Source organism: Chlorocebus sabaeus, chromosome 9 (genome assembly GCF_047675955.1).
Source record: "Chlorocebus sabaeus isolate Y175 chromosome 9, mChlSab1.0.hap1, whole genome shotgun sequence".
Lineage (NCBI taxonomy): Eukaryota > Metazoa > Chordata > Mammalia > Primates > Cercopithecidae > Chlorocebus > Chlorocebus sabaeus.
In genome coordinates this window covers 119,518,662-119,538,016 of record NC_132912.1, presented here as the reverse complement: position 1 = coordinate 119,538,016, position 19,355 = coordinate 119,518,662, and the positions used below count along the sequence as shown (strand labels likewise).

Here is a 19,355-nt window from a genome sequence, read left to right as displayed (position 1 = left end):
TATGTGGATTTTAGAGTTCTTCAGACCCAGGCTATTCCCATCCACTCTCATCTATAATGCTGCTAAAGATTGACTGAATGGATTTTTCTGATATTTCTGATAAACAGAAAATGGAAAAAGAAACCCTGCAAGGGCTCTAGTCCCTTCTCAACACCCTTATTTTTATTGGTGAGACCATCATAGGAAATGAAATGCTTATTTTAAAATTATACACATACATATGTGTACACACACACACACACACAGTCATCCTAGCTTTTGTACCAGATTTTAACTTACCTCTTTAGAACAGACCACACAGGTTCATCCTATCACATGAAAAAAGCTGTGGTCAAGGCTGGGTGCAGTGGCTCATGTCTGTACTACCAGCACTGTGGGAGGCTGAGGCAGGAGGATCGCTTGAGTCTAGGAGTATGAGACCAGCCTGGACAATGTGGCGAGACCTCATCTCTACAAAAAATACAAAAACTAACTGGGTGTGGTGGTGTGCCTCGTAGTCCCAGCTACTTGAGAGGGTGAGGTGGGAAGATGGCTTGAGCCTGGAAGGTCAAGGCTGCAGTGAGCTGTGATCAGGCCACTGCACTCCAGCCTGGGTGACAGAGCAAGACCCTGTCTTAAAAAAAAGTACGACCAGAGCCTCAGGACGGTCATCACAGGGCTGGTGTGGCAAGGTTAAAGAGCTAAGATTAGATTCAGCCAGTGCATTCTGTGTGTGCTGGAGTGGAATGGAGGCTGCGAAAGGGAGGATGGGACTGAGACCCTGGGACTCCACATGAGGACCAGCATTTATATTGTCCTCCAAATCGAAATAGTTGTGTTATGTCAAAGAAGATATCTGTCCGATCTATCTGATGGTTCTCAAATTTATAGAATCAAGAATTTAAATTTTGGAGTGTAAGTTGGTTAGAGGAAAGATGGTCACATAAGCCTTTGCCAAATGCATGAGTTTTAATAGATCATAAAACCTCAATATCTCAAACACTTTAAAAAAATGGCTTTGCAGGCCAGGCACAGTGGCTCATGCCTGTAATCCTAGCACTTTGGGAGGCCAAGATGGGCGGATTGCCTGAGCTCAGGAGTTGGAGACCAGCCTGGGCAACACGGCGAAACCTTGTTTCTACTAAAAATACCAAAAATTAGCTGGGTGCGGTGGTGCACGCCTATAGTCCCAGCTACTCGGGAGGCTGAGGCAGGAGAGTCACTTGAGCCCAGGAGACAGGTTGCAGTGAGCCAAGATCGTGCCACTGCACTCCAGCCTAGGTGACAAGAGTGAGACCCTGTCTGAAAAGAAAAAATGGCTTTGTTACTTTTATGCATATATAGTGACTGGATTTAGGTTGAAAAATATTTGGTCTTATAGAAGTCCTGTTTCCCTGAGCACATGAAAATGATATATGATTAACCTATTGAAGCTCCAGCTTGCACAGCAGGGGCAGCTTCCATCTGTTAGGCTGCTTGTAAATATACAGGTATTCCTGAAGGGCTTGCGAATAGCGTGTTTCATTCCCCAGACAGGCACACTCCTAGGTAATTGTGTTTTTTCTATTCATTTGCTTAGTAAGTGCCTTTTCTCATAAATGCTGAAATAAAGCAACTCAGCCCCAGACCAAATTAAAACGTTTTGAATGACAGAGATCCAAAAGAATGAGATTTTATTCTCTGCTTTTTTATAAAATATAAAAGGTGAGTCCTGCCTATCTTATGGCATATAAAGTATGTTATAAAATATGAAAGGTAAGGTGCTTACCTCCTTCCTGAAAGGATCAATTAAGGCAATAATTGAAGGGTACTTGTTGATCAGATCCACATACAGGTCAACCATCTCTGCTGCATTTTTGTACGTGCCCATGATCACTTCATACTTTCCTTTACTCTGATATGTGTCAGGAAAATATTAAAATAAGGGATAAACAATGAATTCATCAAATCCCAAAGAAGTGGTTCAGATTCCCTTTTGTTCATTTTATATAAGAGGTTGTAAACAGGTTCTTTTCAGGTCACACTGACCCGAGAAATCTGTCCATTCTACTTTAAATATCTTAAATATTAACCTGGGAAATCAAGTCACCATTCCTTTTGATGCCCTCTAGGGTTCTTCCCACAGACTTCAGATGGAGCCTCCTACACAAAACACCAAGAATTACAGAGTAGGAGGGGAATAATCTGTTCGATTTGGCTGCCTGGGTAGATGGACAATAACATAAATTCACAAAACAAGTAGAATAGCAATGCTAACCTGCTCACTCACTAGACCCTACCATCTTTTAGCTCACATTGAAGGAATAACTTGTTTCCTATACCGTAAATATTCTAAAGCTTGAAAGCAAGGCTAGCTTTTGATACACTAACAACCAGTATGAAAAGTAATGTGATTTATGTGAGGCATTTCTTTCTTAGGTAGCATGTACCTTCTAGTAGTAACAATATTGTCCTGAAGGTAGAATTCTAGTACAACATTCATTTGAAGTCTGGGAAGCCCCTAAGTCATTAAGTATAGAAGTAAACAGGGCTGAAGGATCTAGAATAGCCTTTCTGCAAAACAAAGCACCCTTCCTTTTAAGTCTGTGTTCAGGGATGGCACCTGGGATATTTGGGCACCGGGAGGGAGGTGGAATGGAACAGAGTGGCTGTTTGGTTTGCTAATGCCTTCCTGCTGCTGCTGATAATAGAATGGATTCCACTGGAATTAAGCAGTTCCTAAGACCATAACTGAAGGGATTTCATATTTTTTTCATCTTCAAAAGCAGCAAGAACTTCTAACTTCGATAATGCAAAGCTTAAAAAACCTTATCTTGTCAGTGAGGAAACACTAATGATTTTGAACTAACAATATTGTAAGAATTATCTGATATCAAACTAATACATTTTACTGAATATAAGCAATAAATACCCATTCTAGTTAGCACTCGCAGTCAGTATATTCATAGTTCCTGGTATACGTTGCTGATGAAAACATGCAATTATTTTTCTTAATGGTATGTCTAGGAACCAATCATTATGTGAAGAATAGGAAATTACTTTAAATATTCTTTTATGTGCTTAGTTTCTTTAGAAAAGTAAAAGAACTTTTAGAAGTCAGCCAAAATTGAGGGTTCTTATATAGTGTTCAAAATGTTCTTTGTAAAGTTAAAAATCACAGTTAAAGCAGAATGCTATTTGGTCAAGTCCCCTGAATTTGACATAAATCACCAAGTCACCATAAATGCTTGGCAATATGCTGGGCATTTCATAAAACGCAGACTCAGCATTTTTGTGTATTTGAAATTGGGAAATGTGTTAGTCTGTTTTCATGCTGCTAATAAAGACATACCTGAGACTAGGTAATTTATAAAGGGAAGAGGTTTAATTGACTTACAGTTCCACATGGCTGAGGAGGCTGCACAATCATGGTGGAAGGCAAAGGAAGAGCAAACTCATGTCTTACAAGGCAGCAGGCAAGAGAGAGTGTGTACAGGGGAACTCCCCTTTATAAAACCATCAGATGTAGTGAGACTTACTCACTATCATGAGAATAGCATGGGAAAGACCTGCACCCATAATTCAGTTACCTCCCATGACACATGGGAATTATGGGAGCTACAATTCAAGATGTCATTTGGGTGGGGACACAGCCAAACTATATCAGTAAGTGTATGTGTAAGACAGAAAACTAGTAACTTTCCTAACGTACCAGTTTCCCAAGTTTAAAGGTAAATTGCTGTTGTATTACCCTGAGGAAGTGAAGACTAGAATGTTGCTTGTTTTTGTTTTGTTTTGTTTTGAGACAGAGTTTCACTCTCATTGTCTGGGCTGGAGTGCAGTGGCACGATCTTGGCTCATTGCAGCCTCCACCTCCTGGGTTCAAGCGATTCTTTTGCCTCAGCCTCCCGAGTAACTGGGATTACAGAAACCCACCACCATACCCAGCGAATTTTTTGCATTTTTTGTAGAGACGGGGTTTCACCATGTTGGCCAGGCTGGGATAGGAACTCCTGACCTCAGCCTCCCAAAGTGCTGGGATTACAGGCGTGAGCCATCATGCCCAGCCGACTAGGATGTTTTTTAATGAACCTGTTTTCCACTCTCTTTTTAGAATCTTTCTCTTCAGGTGGGTGATCCCCAGGTGGAGTCTCATCATATCACTAAGGCTCTGTCCTCCTAACCCAGGCTGTGGATAACACTGTGATGTGTTTAGTTGGACAACAACATATTCTTCGTAAACTTCAATAACTTGGAAATGTTTTTATATTTAAAAAGTCACAGCATAAATTCTAAGAACTACATGTCTGGAAGGGCCTATCATGTCATAAGTTACAACTCATCCACTTTTTAGGCTCGACAAATTCAGCATTTATCAACCAAATGCAGTTTGTTAAATTATTTTTCAGTAGCTTTCAGGATTGCAATGTAAGTGACTCATTTTACTCATCTTTATTATAGAATTTCTATATATAATAATGACATTGTCTATTTAAAATTTTTTATGGTTATGTTATTCTGTGGTCATTAGCTAATTTGATTTTCTCAGTTCCATTTATATTTGAATCTTTCACACAATATTAATAAAAAACAATAAGATCTGTTTGGACAATATTCAGATAAGCTCTTTTTCTCTGAGTTCTAATTTAAAAATCATGGATCTCAACAGGAAGTGAATGTTCTGAAGTGGAAACTTACGTAGTCCATCAGCTCATGTCCAGCACAGTTGATAGCTAGATGCAGATTTGTTCCCAGTTCTAGCCCCAGGTTTGCACAGATTTCCTGTATTAGAAGCAGTGGCTGTTCTATGGTGTCACAGTTAATGGTTAAACAACCAAGGTGGGACATCTTGCCAGTGATCTGCTGCTACAAGATCAAGAGACAATGATGCATGTCAGTACACCTCATTAAGGTTCTTGGTGCTTCCTGTGATAGGCATGGTTTATGATCAGATACAGCTCTGCAAAGATCAGTCCTTTGATTCTCAATCCTACCTAGGATTGATTCACATGACTTAGGGCATATGATTCCCCTGCAGGATCTGGGAGTAATTTTCTTCTGAGGTTTTCAAGTTTAGCCTGGGAGGACACTTTTCTCTCTTCAGTGTGTCTGTGTTCTCTCTTTGTTGACGCTGCTGTTCCTTGTACGTGGGGCTAGCCTGAGTCACAACCACCCAGTTGGTGAATCTCCAGGCCCTCCCTGTAAATGTCCATCCTGTCTGTCTCTAGCTCTGCCAGTCCTTTTCCTCCAAACCTGCTCTTTCCTATGTTCTGTTTTCCTCCAGATAAATGCAGCTGTTAAAAGCATAACCCTCCTTCAGGAAAAGTTTTATTTATTTATTTGTTTTGGGATAGTGTCTTGCTCTGTCACCCAGGCTGGAGGGCAGTGACTTGAATGTGGCTCTGCAGCCTCGACTTCCCCAGGCTCAAGTCATCCTCCTTTCTCAGCCTCCTGAGAGAGAACCTGAGACTAGAGGCATATGCCACCACACCTGGCTAATTTTTTTATATTTTGTAGGGGCAGGGTCTTGCTGTGTTGCCCAGGCTGGTCTTGAAGTCTTGTGCTCAACACTCCCAAAGTGCTGGGATTACAGGCGTTGGCCACTTTAAAAGGACTGCAGACTTCCGCTAAGAGGATGCAATACTGAAGATGGATTTTAGTGGAAGATGATTTCAGGACCCACATAACCCCAAGGAAAGACAGCTATTGCAAAGTCAGCCTTGACGTGCCCTCGCCATAAATTGCCACTATGCAATTATAAATTGAAGCAATATCAATGAATCTGAGGGCTTAAGGTAAGGTGTGTGTGTGTCTGCGCCAAACTCAATGACAAACATGAACCCGGCAATGAGTATTCCGTTTTGACTGGTGATAGCACTATTTTAATATCAATGAGAGGAAACTTTTATTTGGCAAACAAAGGAATAGTTGAGGAAATTTTTGTCCATCAATTGAGTTTGGTTATAGAGCCTTCTGAACTATGAAAGCATCACTTATTTGGTGCTTACTAAATGCCAGGTACTGTTCTAAGCACATTACATAAAGTAAAATACATTTACTCCTTACACATCATATGAAGGTATTACTATGATCTCCATTTTACAGTTAAGTAACTTGGACCAGATTTTAATCCAGGCAGTTTAGCACCAGAATTTATACCCCTAGTTCTTGTGTGGCTGCCTCTCTGGAATCTATACTCTAGACTGTTTCTAACAGTAAAAAAAAAAAAAAAAAAAAAGTAGTAGTATAGCTGATTACAGGGAGGGTTGATGTTGGTCTAAGTTTCCCAGCATGCAGAGAACCACCTGCTGGAATGAAGGAACAACACTGAGAACTGGTGGCTTGTTTACCATCTCCACCTCTTGCAAGGCCTAATATTAGACACCTGTGCTCATTCCAACATGTACAAACTGTTGACAGTATTTTACTTAGTGCTGTATGTGTTCACACATTTCTCTCTTCTAATCTTGAAAAGAAACTTCATTTTTTTATCTCTGCCATGTCTTCTCCTTTCTTTCCTAGCCCCTCTTCTTTTGACTTCAGCCGACTCTCACCTACCTAACATCAAGGTGGGGCAAGGACTGTTCACTCACAGAGCAAATCAAATACTGCAGATGTGAGCAACCTTCACCCATGTGCATGCTCTTCAAAGTTCTTATTGGCTGTTCTATTTATATTGTTGAAAGTTTAGGCTATAATAGATACATCTATCAGAGCATTCACAGTCACCAAGGTGACTGACAGATCAAGTTCCGCTGGTCTCCCAAGGCTCCTGAAGCCAGCGCAGCCAGTTTTGACAAGGAGGACTGTTCGCCTCATTCTCCTGGCAAAATCAGAGTTCCTGCAATGGTTCATCAGAAATGATGCTTCAGTGTGTTTGGGGGACCAGATGGAAGGAAGAGCCATCTTTTTGTGCTTCTTCTTTTTCTCTTTGTTAATAATAAAATGTAAAATATCCTATGTGCCTTTCAGCTAGTTGTCAGAGAGATTCGATTTCCCACACACTTCCCCCATAGGGTCCAGTGTAACCCTATTTCCCATCAATGCTTCCGAACCCTGTGAGATTCCAGATGGCCAGACAGCTGCTGCCAGCAATGGCCAGGCAGCCTGTTGCTGGAAGGCAGGGGCAGCATGATACTGCAGCTCTGGGGGTGCCTGGAGCAACATCCCTATATGGTTTCCATTTGCCTCAGTCCTGGACTTGGAGCAAAAAGTGACTATGGAAGATAAAAAGGGGCAGGAAATCTATTAACAGTGTCATATGGAAGGATGGTAAACAATATAGAGACTTACTTGACCTCTTTTGCTTCCATCATGCCCTTTTTTTGTCTCTGCTTTTGGAGGAGAGGGCTGTGGGGCAGAAGATAAAAATACATCACCTGAAATTTTTAGCATGGCTGTGGCAGCAAGCAAAGCTACTGCTCTGAGACCTGACCAGCCACACTGAATCTCACACGTGTGCGCGCCCCCACACACACACGCACTCATGCGCATAGGGACAATTCCAGCCATTCCCTACTTTATATGCCACAAACTATTTCTGAAATTCAGGAATGTGTTTCCTTTAGTTCATCCTTACAAACCTCTGTCCTCAGTCACATATATGGGGTGTGTATACAGATTCATGCATTTCTCTGCATATAAATAATGTATTATTCACACATATATCATGAACTTCTGCTGTGTGCAGGCACCCTTTTTCTGCAGGAGGATACAAAGTCCCCTCCTTGCCCTTAGGACTTAACCCCGCTGTGGGATTTGCTTTTACAGGCCCAACATAATGTTTTGAATATTCTCAGGATGCAAACACTTTCTCCTACAGGGTGGTTTTGACTTTGATTTGAAACAGTCAAAGGTAATTAAATCTGGTGAATCTAGTGGGTGTAGTGTCATGAGGTTAAAAGCAAAGGTAATTCCCAAAGAGGCATTCCCACATTTGGCATATTGGGTGCATATTATTGCAAGGATCTAATCTTTTAAAGGATGCACTTTCGTGCTCAGCGTATACTGGCTCTGTAAGCTGAGGCATGATTGTCAAGCAGAAGCATGGCTCACACTCAAGTATATGCACATACAGTGACCCTGAACAGAAGGGCAAAGGGAAGTCATGTGATGTGATCAGGGGACAATCTCAGTGATTACTGGCACCAATTCAGAACGGCAAACATTAAAGAACAGTCTTGGTGTGCATTATTATTGGATTTCTCATGTTTTTTATGCTCCCTCATTGAGACTTTTAAGCTGCCTGAGGACAGGAAGTATGTTTTTATCCCCTTTTGCACCTAGCATAGGACCTTGCAATGGCAAAAAATAACCAGGGAAAAAAACCACCTGTAACATCTTTCTCTCTACCGTAATAAGCTGTTAAATAATGGAAGTTAAAATCTCCAGCCCCACCCCTACCCCTTTTTGTTTTAAAGACACGGTCTCAGTCTGTCACACAGGCTGGAGGGCAGTGGCACAATCATGTCTCACTACAGCCTTGACCTCCTGAGCTCAAACAATCCTTCTGCCTCAGGCTCCCAAGTAACTGGGCGACAAGAGTGCACCGCCATGCCTGGCTAATTTTTTTTTTTTTTTTCCGGTAAATATTTTTGTAGAGACAGGGTCTCACTATGTTGCCCAGGCTGGCAGCCTTTTTAATCATAAAAAAAAATGCAATGTATTCTAGAATGGCTGTTCTCAGACTAAGTGGATTTAAAAATGGCTAAAAACTGAAACAAATACAATCTTTCATTACTAAGAATTAGTCTACTCGGGAGTTCCTAGGGAGAGTGAGTTATGCCAAAATAAATCTGGCATGATGTAATCTGCTAATCAATGCCACCAGCCAAATGATGTCATCAGGAGCTATCACTTTATTACTAAAACAAAGCATGGTGATTGCAGTAATCCTGGTTCCACTCCTATCATCTCCTGTTTTAAGACCGTGGCTTTAGCTAAGGTTATCTACAGACATCTTTGGGTTGGGGCCTGCATGAGAAAACATACCATTTCTTCAGCATTTTTTTTCTCAAAATAGATTAAGATTAAAATTAAGACTTAATAGAAGAATTGGGGTAATGTTGGGAATGCTCTGTTATCACTGTAATCACTGGGAAGGATTTAAACATCTTTCTATATTCAATTACTATGCTATAAATAGGCACCCTTTATTAGCAGCCCAGCAGTACAGGGTTCCTCCCATACAAGGCAGGTTTTTTTTTTTGTTTTTTTTTTTAATGGGACAGGATCTCCCTCTGTCACCCAGGCTGGAGTGCAGTGGCATGATCAGAACTCACTGTAGCCTCAAACTCCTGGGCTCAAGCAGTCCTCCCACTTCTGCCTCCCAAGTGGCTGGGACCAGAGACGCATGCCACCACACTGGACTAATTTTTGTGGAGACAAGGTCTCGCTATGTTGCCAGGCTGGTCTTGAAGTCCTGGCCTCTCCACCTCCGCCTCCCAAAAGTGCTGGGATTATAGGCATGTGCTACCACACTTGGCCAAGGCAGGCATTTAAAAACTGTACAGATGAGGAAACCAACGCTTTGACAGGATATGTAAGAGGCTCACGAAGTGGCAGCTGATAAGTGCAGAACCAAAATAGAAACCAAATCTGTTTGCTTCAAAGATTGTGCTCTTTCTACTACACTACATATTATTTAACAACTTAAACTTTGTGACTTCGACTGCATAGTGATGGTTTTTGATACTGAACTTTCTCTAAGTGCTTTACTGCTTTTCCTTCAAACATGGATGAACTAGTTGGAGCTATTACTAAGAATCCCACTGCAGCTTCCAAACATGTAACACCACGTGGAAAGTCAACAGAAGTGTGATCCCTGCATCACACTATTGATATAAAGGCCAGGTGAAATTAAGATATAATTAAGATATAATACATAAGAAATTAAGATATAATCCAGCCCCCAAGGGGCTGGATTACCCCGCTGTGGGGGCCGCCCTGTAGATTGCAGGACGCTCAGTAGCAGCTCTGATCCCTGCTTACAAAATGCGATCAGAACCCTCCTTCCAAGCCAAGACCACTAAAAATGTCTCCAGACTTGCCAAATGTCCCCTGGGCAAAATCATTGCTGGCTGAGAGTCACTGCCTTAAGAGAACAGATTGCTACATTTCACTTCATCAAAAAATCTTAAAAATCGGTATGACTCCATAACATACAATTTAAAGGCAGGCAACACAATACAGGAAAATAGGTCTAGCATATATAAAGAATTGGCTGGGCGTGGTGGCTCGCGCTTGTAATTCCAGCATTTTGGGAGGCCGAGGCGGGCAGATCACGAGGTCAGGAGTTCAAGACCAGCCTGCCCAAGACAGTGAAACCCCATCTCTACTAAAAATACAAAAATTAGCTGGGCATGGTGCTGGGTGCCTGTAACCCCAGCCACTCAGGAGGCTGAGGCAGGAGAATCGCTTGAACCCGGAAAGCAGAGGTTGCAGTGAGCTGAGATCACGCCACTACACTACAGCCTGGGAGACAGAGCTAGACTCCATCTCAAAAAAAAAAAAAAATTATATATATATATATATATATATATAGGATTAAATCCCTTATTATGTAAAGAATTCCTAGATAGCAGTAAAAGATAAACACCTCAATGAAAAGGGCAAAGAAGTAAAGCAATTTGCAGAATGATCTGTGCATAATTTTTGTATTATTTTAAACACTGTTCTCTGTTGTGCATTTATCTTCCCCGCCCCCCCGCTCCCCGACGAGAGGGAGTCTCACTCTGTTGCCCAGGCTGGAGTACAGTGGTATGATCTCGGCTCACTCCAACTTCCACCTTCCAGGTTCAAGTGATTCTCCTGCCTCAGCCTCCCGAGTAGCTGAGATTACAGATGTGCACCACTACACCCAGCTAATTTTTGTATATTTAGTAGAGATGGGGTTTCGCCATGTTGGCCAGGCTGGTCTTGAAGTCCTGACCTCAAGTGATTTCCCCACCTCAGCCTCCCAAAGTGCTGGGATTACAGGTGTGAGCCACCACTCCTGGCCTATCTACTTAATTATTGTTTAAAAAAGTCTGGAAGGCCACACTCCATTTGTAACGACAGTTATCTTTAGAGAAGGGACTGTACTGAGGGCGGTGGTCTGTAGGAGGCGGTTGTGGGTGGGTAGCTCTATCAGTATTTGAATTTTCACAAGAACATTCATGAGCTACTTGTGTCATCACAAAGTAAATAAAACATTTAAAAGACAAAATGTCAGGAAAGATTTTAGAATTGAAGAAAAACTTTTTTTTTTGAAATGGAGTTTCATTCTTATTGCCCAGGCTGGAGTGCAATGGCACGATCTCAGCTCACTGCAACCTCCACCTCCTGGTTTCAACTGATTCTCCCACCTCAGCCTCCCGAGTAGCTGGGATTACAGGTGCCTGCCACAATGCCCAGCTAATTTTTTTGTATTTTTAGTAAAGATGGGGTTTCACCAGGTTGGCCAGACTGGTGTCGAACTCCTCACCTCAGGTGATCCACCTGCCTTGGCCTCCCAAATTGTTGGGATTACAGGCTTGAGCCACCATGCCCTGCTGAAAAACTTTTAAAAGAAATTAAGAAGGATGAATTGTAGAATGCTCAGATATCCTGAGTTTCCTAATAGTTTAAACTGGGTTTCCTTCACCTGCTCTGACACAACCCACCAGGTATGGCTTCCTGTGGCACTGGCTCCTGATGCAGCGTGTTTCAGGTTAAACTTGTTTACTCTTCACAGTTACCCTCATGATTTGGATACTGATCATCTCCATTTTATAGATGAGGAACCCGAGACAGAGAGGCTATGGAATTGGCCCAAGGTCACGGAGTTATGAATGACAAAGCAGAGTGCAACATTAGAGCTAACTTGTCCAAGTCTGAGTTTCTACAGGCTGGTCACTCAGAAAAGCAGCTGGCCTCCTGAAAAGCACCATGGAACCGGCTCCAGCCTGGAATTGCTTAAAGCAATTCTGATCAACTGCAGGGACTGGGCCCCAGCCAGCCAACCTCCATCGAAGCAGGGGAGGGGCCCGTGCCCCCTGCCTGCAGTCACACTCTGTGCTGGTGAGACAGAGTTAGAACCAGAGTTCCTCCATGTTACACTGCTATTGTATCCCAGCCCCATCCTACTGGGTCCTCAGCCTACTGCTTCCTAATCACGCAGCTTAAAAGCCTCAGGCTAAATGCAATGTGGGATCCTGGAATGGATCCTAGAACAGAAAAAGGACACTGGTGGAAAAACCAGTGAAATTTGAATCAAGTCTGTAGTTATTAGTAGTGTACCATTTTGGTTTCTTAGTTTTGACAAATGTACCATGTAATATGTCATTAACATTGGGGGAAACTGGGTGAGAGGTATTCAGGAACCGTCTGTACTATCTTTGCAACTTTTCTGTAAATGCAGTATTCCAAAATCAAAGTCGTGTGTGTGTGTGTGTGTGTGTGTGTATAAAGCCCTACAGACAAGGATTGGGTCCCTCTCCTGGCCTCAGCCCTGCCATATCACTGTGCACTGCCCATTTAGAACACGATGGGACAACTGGTGACTCATACACCTGCCTCTGTGACTGCCCCCAAGAGGGCTGCTCTGCCAGGGGCCCTTGTTTGCTCAACACGGGGACCCTAATGCAGGCACAAGAGTCTGTGCCTTCATTCCATCAAGCTGCCTCTCATGTCCTGGAGGCCACATCCTTTCTTTCTTAGTAAATCCTAAGGGATGATCTTAGCACAAAGCCAGTTGCCCCAGAAACTGAAATGAGATTGTTAAGTACCATTAGAGGCTGGATCAATAGCCACTGAGGACATGGATACACTTGGTTCATGGGGGAAACCCAAAACCAATAAATACATTCTCCATATCAACCACAGTTGATTTAATTCCAAATGAACTACAAGTTGGATGCTAGAAGGTGTCTAAGTGTCAGTAACTAGATACCACAGAATCTCTTTACATACCATTTCAATTATTTTGTTGATATGTTTCTGAATTTCCATAAGCATCTCGACCCCCTGTAAGTAGAACAACCATGATCTTCCATAGTTGCAGACTAGAAAGTTTAAGTATAAAAACTTGTAACACATGTGGCTATTTCTAACTCAGAGTATTTGTAGAATCCCTGATTAGTGGATGATATGCTCTACAAAATCAGCAGATTAAATGTTAATCTTCAGTCCCAGTTTTCATTGGGTTGAATGTGAATGAGAGGCTCTTCTCCCTCAGTAGCCTCTCTTCACCCTTCAGAACTGACTGGTTCAGTTGCTTGGATCAAGTTAACTTCATCCTCCTTTATGGTCTCTGGACCAACCTGGACAACTTTCTTCTTATTATTTATTTATTTATTTATTTATTTATTTATTTATTTATTTGAGATGGAGTCTCACTCTGTTGCCCAGGCTAGAGCACAGTGGCGTGTTCTTGGCTTACTGCAAACTCCAAATTGTTCAAGCAATTCTCTTGCCTCAACCTCCCGAGTAACTGGGATGATAGGCATGCACCACCATGCCTGGCTGATTTTTGTATTTTTAACAGAGACGGGGTGTTGCCATGCTGTCCAGGCTGGTCTCAAAGTCCTGACCTCAGGCTATCCTCCCGTCTCAGCCTCCCAAAGTGCTGGGATTACAGGTGTGAGCCACCACGCCGGGCCAACCTAGACAACTTTCCTACAATACATGTCACAGATCACCAAGGTAGTCTGGATTAGAGTGGCTAAATCAATATAAATCTACTGTCCCTTAAAAAGTAGAAAAGCATGTTGTGATGATGAGATCTGCATACGAAGACCCGATAAAGAATGGCACTCCTTGTGCTCTGGTATGCAAACAGCTCAACAGATACTAACTAAAGGAAAGATCCTGACACCAGGATCTGAATACAGTCTGACAGATGATAAGCCAGGTATAAATCCTAGTCGTCTGCAACTGATAAACTGTAAGGCAATAACTATTTTAAGAAATAATTCTTTATCATGAAAAAACTTGATTTTTTTTTTTTTTACTGATTTCCACCAAGATAAAATATCACTCAACTTATTGCTGGAGGGGGCTTGGGGAAAGTTTTCTGTACTTTTTTAGAAAGCATCTCCTATAGATCATGAACCTTTGGTCATCATGAAGATTTAAAGAGGCATATTGACTCTTTCAGGCTACTGAGGAGCAGTACAGACCCTCGCACACCTCTGAGTGGTGAACATGCAACTTGAGATTTTTTCACTCCCATGCACTAAAAGTCTCATACGTCCCAGGCAAGTCCTGGAGTTCTTACTTAACAGAGTGGGCTGCTAGGAGGTGCTAGCTTTCATTTGCTGCTGCCAAAGGGCACAGTGCAGAGTAAATAAAGATGCCCCCAAATAACAACCTTCCAGCACTTTCTAGGTCTGCAGAGTTTCTCAGTCATGGCTTCTCTGTGAGTTACCAGCGTGAGCCAATGCTGTAATGAAACCAGACATCTAAGATGCTCTACATGTGCTCCCTTTGGTTTGAGGTCTTTCTTCCCACTTCACTAATTTCCTAAAATATTTTTTTCTCATTTTATCTTTAATGCCCTCTCCCTTGGTGTCACAAGGGAGCTCCACTAAAAGTTCATCAATTATGGAGTTTTTTTTTTTTTTTAGAAAAGGTAGTTTGACATAATGTAAGGTACTTGTTTGGTTGTTAATTCAGGATGGGGTATACAAATCACTTCTTTCATTAAATTTAGCTTCCCAGATGATGACTTCCCACAGCTGACCAGCGATACCATCAGCAAAGGCATAAATAGCATTGGCTGTTCCTGAAATAGGGGGAAAACAAGGGAAAATGAGAAACAGGGTTCATCCATATTGAGATACTCATGGCTCCTTTTAATGGAACTTCATAGATACTAACCTGATTGTGCTTCAATAGAGCGATATTTAAGTACAGAGGTTTATTAAGCAGCATGGCACAGGCTTTGGCAACAGCTAGTGACACGGCCCCTATGGCCATACTGCCACTGAGCACAGGCTCAACAGGCTCTGCAGGTGCAATAGGTTTCTCCGTAATAGTATCCTTCCTCCCTGGAGGGGGAAAGATTGAGAGAGTTAAGACTGTATTTCTAAATGCTTTACTTACAGATGGAAAGATCCAGGAAAAAGAAAGGATGAAAGCAGAGGCTGGGAACAACAAATGCTCTACCTCAACCCCCAAGAAGTTTTCTGTTTGGTTTTGCTTAAGATTCTCAAATAATCATTAGCCATGGATTTTGCCAGTCTAAGACATTTTAGGCCATTTAACATTAATTCCTTCATCAATCACATGAGGTAGATATTTTTATTCTACATTTACATATACGTAAACTGGGGCTTAGAGGGGTTAAAAGACTTGCCCAACATGTAACAGAAAGTAGATAGAGGATTTGAACTGTCTTTAAATTTCAAATCCTTTGTTTTTCTATATTTCACCATAGCTACTGCACACTCAATTTTCTGCTGAACATCTCTGCATAAATATATCTAACCCTGCTGTCTTTCTCACCAACACCAAACCAATGCCTTGCTCTGTGTCATTTACGATCTTTAGCAGTGCCTTTCAGATCCAACCATCGACCCAGATGCCTTACCCATCTTTCACTAGAGTATGTTCTCAGCCTCCCTGTCTCATGAGGTCCAGACAGAGTCCATCATCTATATCTCTAGTGTTCCTCTTGTCCTTTCCTCCACAGCTGCCGATGTGGTTCAGGTCCCCAGTGGAGATAAGATATTTCAGCACCTCACGCTTAATGAGCGCTTAGCGAATAGCTGTGTCCTCCCACTTCTTCCCTTAAGTTCCACGTTCTGTTAGTCAAAAGCAACCACCAAACGAACATTCATGTTGGTCTCTACTTATAACTCAGTAGTGGCCATCCCACCCTTCCAAGGGAAGATTGCTCAAACATAATTCTTTTGTCTCAGGGCAAATCTCTTCACCTCTCTGGGCCTCAGCATCTGGATCTATGAAATAAGGTACCCTGTCTCCCTGGTCTCTTTGGTCCCTTCCTGGTTCTGGTGCTTTCTTACTCAATGAAACCCGCATTAATTGAGTGTATGGTTTGTGCCTGGCATCATGCTAGATACGGGCAATGGCAAGTGGAATAAACATGATTCATGCCCTCAAGGAGCATGTTCTAGTTCAGCAGACATATAAAACCCTGTTATTATACTAAGAGCAGCTCCAGAATGACCGTACTGCAGGGGCTGAGGTTAGCGATCTGTTGGAAGGCATGCAGCAAAGGCAGACTGAAGTGATAATTTCTGTTATTTGCTTTAAAATAAAGTTTTGTAAAGAAAATGTTTATTTTACATAGGATTGAGAAAATGTTGGTTGTTCATATCAAAGGAATCAAAACTCTAAGATATGGAGTGGCTTTTTGATTAGCTAATGGAAATTTTGAAGGGAGGTGAAAGGTCTCCCAAGCCATCCCCTCCTACCCCACCCCCAACTTGGCACTGCTCAATGCACCTTATTTAATAATAAGTATTTCTCACCTCTGGATGAGAAACTGTTTTATTTTACAAATAAAAATGGAGAGTGGGATAGGGGCAAAATCTTTGAGTGAGGACGTGGCATAGGATGGATGGCTTTTGGCCGTGAGCCCAAACTGGTTCTGTAGCCAAGAGACTCAGAAAGGCAGTCCAAGTTTCAGCCTTTCTTCCTCACACATTTGTTACTGAGGACTCTGCAAGATGGTAAGTCACCAACCAACCTGGCTTTTGCCCCTTTTTTTTGGTAGGAGGTGGAGGGGGTGGTGGCGGTGGTACTGGAGGTAGAAGTGTAGGCACTGCTGAGCATTCCAGGCTGTTTTCCAATTCTTTTCTCTCCTTATCTTCTTGTACTTTACTTGCAAAGAATATCCTTAATGGCAAGAAAATATGGCTTTACAGTGGGATATTTAGGAAGATCACTCTGTGATTTTGGTCATGTTTTAGAGCTGACCCCAATATATTTCAATAAATAACTGCTTTTCAGCTACTTAAGAACAAATCAACTTTAATTTTCAAAGCCAGAAAACACTGATGCTGTTATAAAACTGCATTCAAGAACTGAAATTCATTTTGGCATGGAAATAAATGATTAAAGATTTCAGGTGCTCATTTTTAAATTAATTGAGCCCTGGTTTTGCACTTTTAGAGTAAAACTTGAAGATGTAATTTTATTGTGGGTTACAGTATTTTCTTTTTGTATAAATGACCGTCAGAAAACAAATGTGTCAAGAATAGAGTGAAATATAGCATATAAATATAGAGGACTTCCTTTCTTTTTTCTTGGCACTTAAGATGAATATTTTTAAAAAACTTTTGGAAATCCCACTTAGATGCATTTATGTAAAATTTCAGCACCCCAGAATAAAAAGAAGAGGCTAAAAGCTTCTATAGGCAAAAAACCAGGCAAATAAAAAACAAAGACATAGGAATCAGATTTGCATCAGATTTATTAATAATCCAGATGCCAGTGGGGCAATGCCTTTAAAGTATGAGATAAATCGATTTCAACAGAGAATTTTATACTCAGCTAAACTATCAACCTTGGGGGCAAAGTATCGACATTCCCACACATAAAATAACCAAGAAACTTTACATCCCATATACCCTTTCTCATCCTTACTTTTAAAGGATACAATCCAGCAAATCATGAAAGAAAAGAATGTGGGATCCAGAAACAGGAGAACAATGAAGTTTTTATGGCATCTCTGTAGGTGGTCTACAGAAGAACCAGTCCAGATGGGTGATTTGGGGAGGGAAAATGCCAGGAAAAAAAAAGAGTGTAATAAAATATAAGATGTAACTGAGAGCTTGAGAAAAAAAATAATAAATAAACTAAGAAAATGATAATAGTACATGAAGGGAAAAAAAAAAAAAGGAATAGAGGAATAGCATTCAGAAACTCCAAGCAAACCAAAAACTATTCAAAAAAGTCTCTTGGCCTGGTGCGGTGGCTCACGCCTCTAATCCCAGCACTTTGGGAGGTGGAGGCGGGTGGATCACTTGAGGTCAGGAGTTCTTGACCAGCCTGGCCAACGTGGTTAAAAACCCATCTCTACTAAAAATACAAAAACGAGCTGGGCATGGTGGCAAGCGCCTGTAATTCCAGCTACTTAGAGGCTGAGGCAGGAGAATCGCTTGAACCTGGGAGGTGGAGATTGCCGTCAGCCGAGATCATGCCACTGCACTCCAGCCTGGGTGACAGGGGAAGACTCCATCTCAAAAAAAAAAAAAGGTTTCTTTTACAAAGGTCATTATCTTACTCTGAAGCAAACTAAAATGTTATACACAATTAAGTAAATGACAAAGCTTAAGAAAAGAGAATCCAATTGGCCTTCTGTTGGCCAAGGGGTTGTGGCATTGGACCTGCACAAACAGAAAAATGATTCTAACCCATTACTTGGTTGGGCAATGAAGAACATTTCCATAGCCCTAGTAAACGCTTCCTTGTTAGCGCGTTTGAGTCAACCTATGGGCAAAGCATGGGAGACTCAGTTGTGGCTGGAGGACAGAATGTAAGTGTCAGCTGTTGTGACTAAATAAAAGGATATGAGAAGCTCATAGGTGGCATGTGACAGGTGGGGAGAAGGAAAAGGGCATCCTCTGGATTCACAATCAGATTCTTTTTCTGAGAAGCTTTTTACTAAGTCTTAGAACAGCTCTATACATGAAAAGAGACCGAAAAGCCCTATGTAGCATTATACAGTAAGGTGTTAATTACAGGGTTTTCAGGAGAAAAACAAATTTTATGCTAAATGTTGCTGCTTTCACATATGCTTTGTAAACTGACTTCCCAATGCTATAGATTTGACAGACCCATTTAGTTGGCAGGTGACATGGAAAGATAATGGACGTATATTTGTTCTTGATGTTTATATTTCAAAGTGGAAACTGTACCTGAGGAGGTGATCCACCTCTGCCTGATCAGAGGGTGCCATCCCCTGGAGCTCGTGCGTAATGGTGCTGTTGACCCACTGCACGGCGGTGCTGACCGCGCTGGCCCTCTCTGCCTCCTCCGCCTCAGCCAGCTCTGGCAGAGCGTTTTCATGGACTTCAAAGTGAGTCGAGATTACCACAGAACATATGTTCTGAAAATCACAGAAATGTATTCAGCACTTTCCCTACCTCTCCCAGAAAGAGGAAATTAAGCCAGCTTTTAACATGCACGAAATTTTACCACCAATTTCAAGGGGAGAATGAGAATATATAATTTTCTTTGAGATATTTTTATAGCTATTGAAACACTGTGGAACTCAGCTTCATAAAACACTTAAAATACCCTTAGAAAAACCCTACGTCGAACTTCATTTTTATCACTACCTTTCTAATAAATAACAACAAAAATGCAGATTTAATCATTATTCTTCTCCTACCAGAGACTATAGCAAAAATTATTTCTAACAAATATGTAGCAAAGTGAATTAAAATGAATTGTTAAAACTATTAAAT

General features: G+C 41.7%; 1 protein-coding gene across 2 annotated transcripts in view; it reads right to left on the bottom strand.

Annotated features, from left to right (window-relative positions):
• Positions 1 to 19,355, bottom strand: part of ENO4 (enolase 4) — a 42,199-nt gene that overhangs the window by 6,803 nt on the left and 16,041 nt on the right. For both annotated transcript variants that reach the window (XM_007964203.3, XM_073019393.1), the window contains exons 3-10: positions 18,804 to 18,994; positions 16,631 to 16,779; positions 14,797 to 14,966; positions 14,573 to 14,701; positions 12,889 to 12,942; positions 7,252 to 7,308; positions 4,657 to 4,824; positions 1,748 to 1,873 (exon numbers count right to left, since the gene is read on the bottom strand). In XM_007964203.3, the coding sequence (XP_007962394.1) occupies positions 1,748 to 1,873; positions 4,657 to 4,824; positions 7,252 to 7,308; positions 12,889 to 12,942; positions 14,573 to 14,701; positions 14,797 to 14,966; positions 16,631 to 16,779; positions 18,804 to 18,994 (1,044 nt within the window). The remainder of the gene's footprint in view (positions 1 to 1,747; positions 1,874 to 4,656; positions 4,825 to 7,251; positions 7,309 to 12,888; positions 12,943 to 14,572; positions 14,702 to 14,796; positions 14,967 to 16,630; positions 16,780 to 18,803; positions 18,995 to 19,355) is intronic.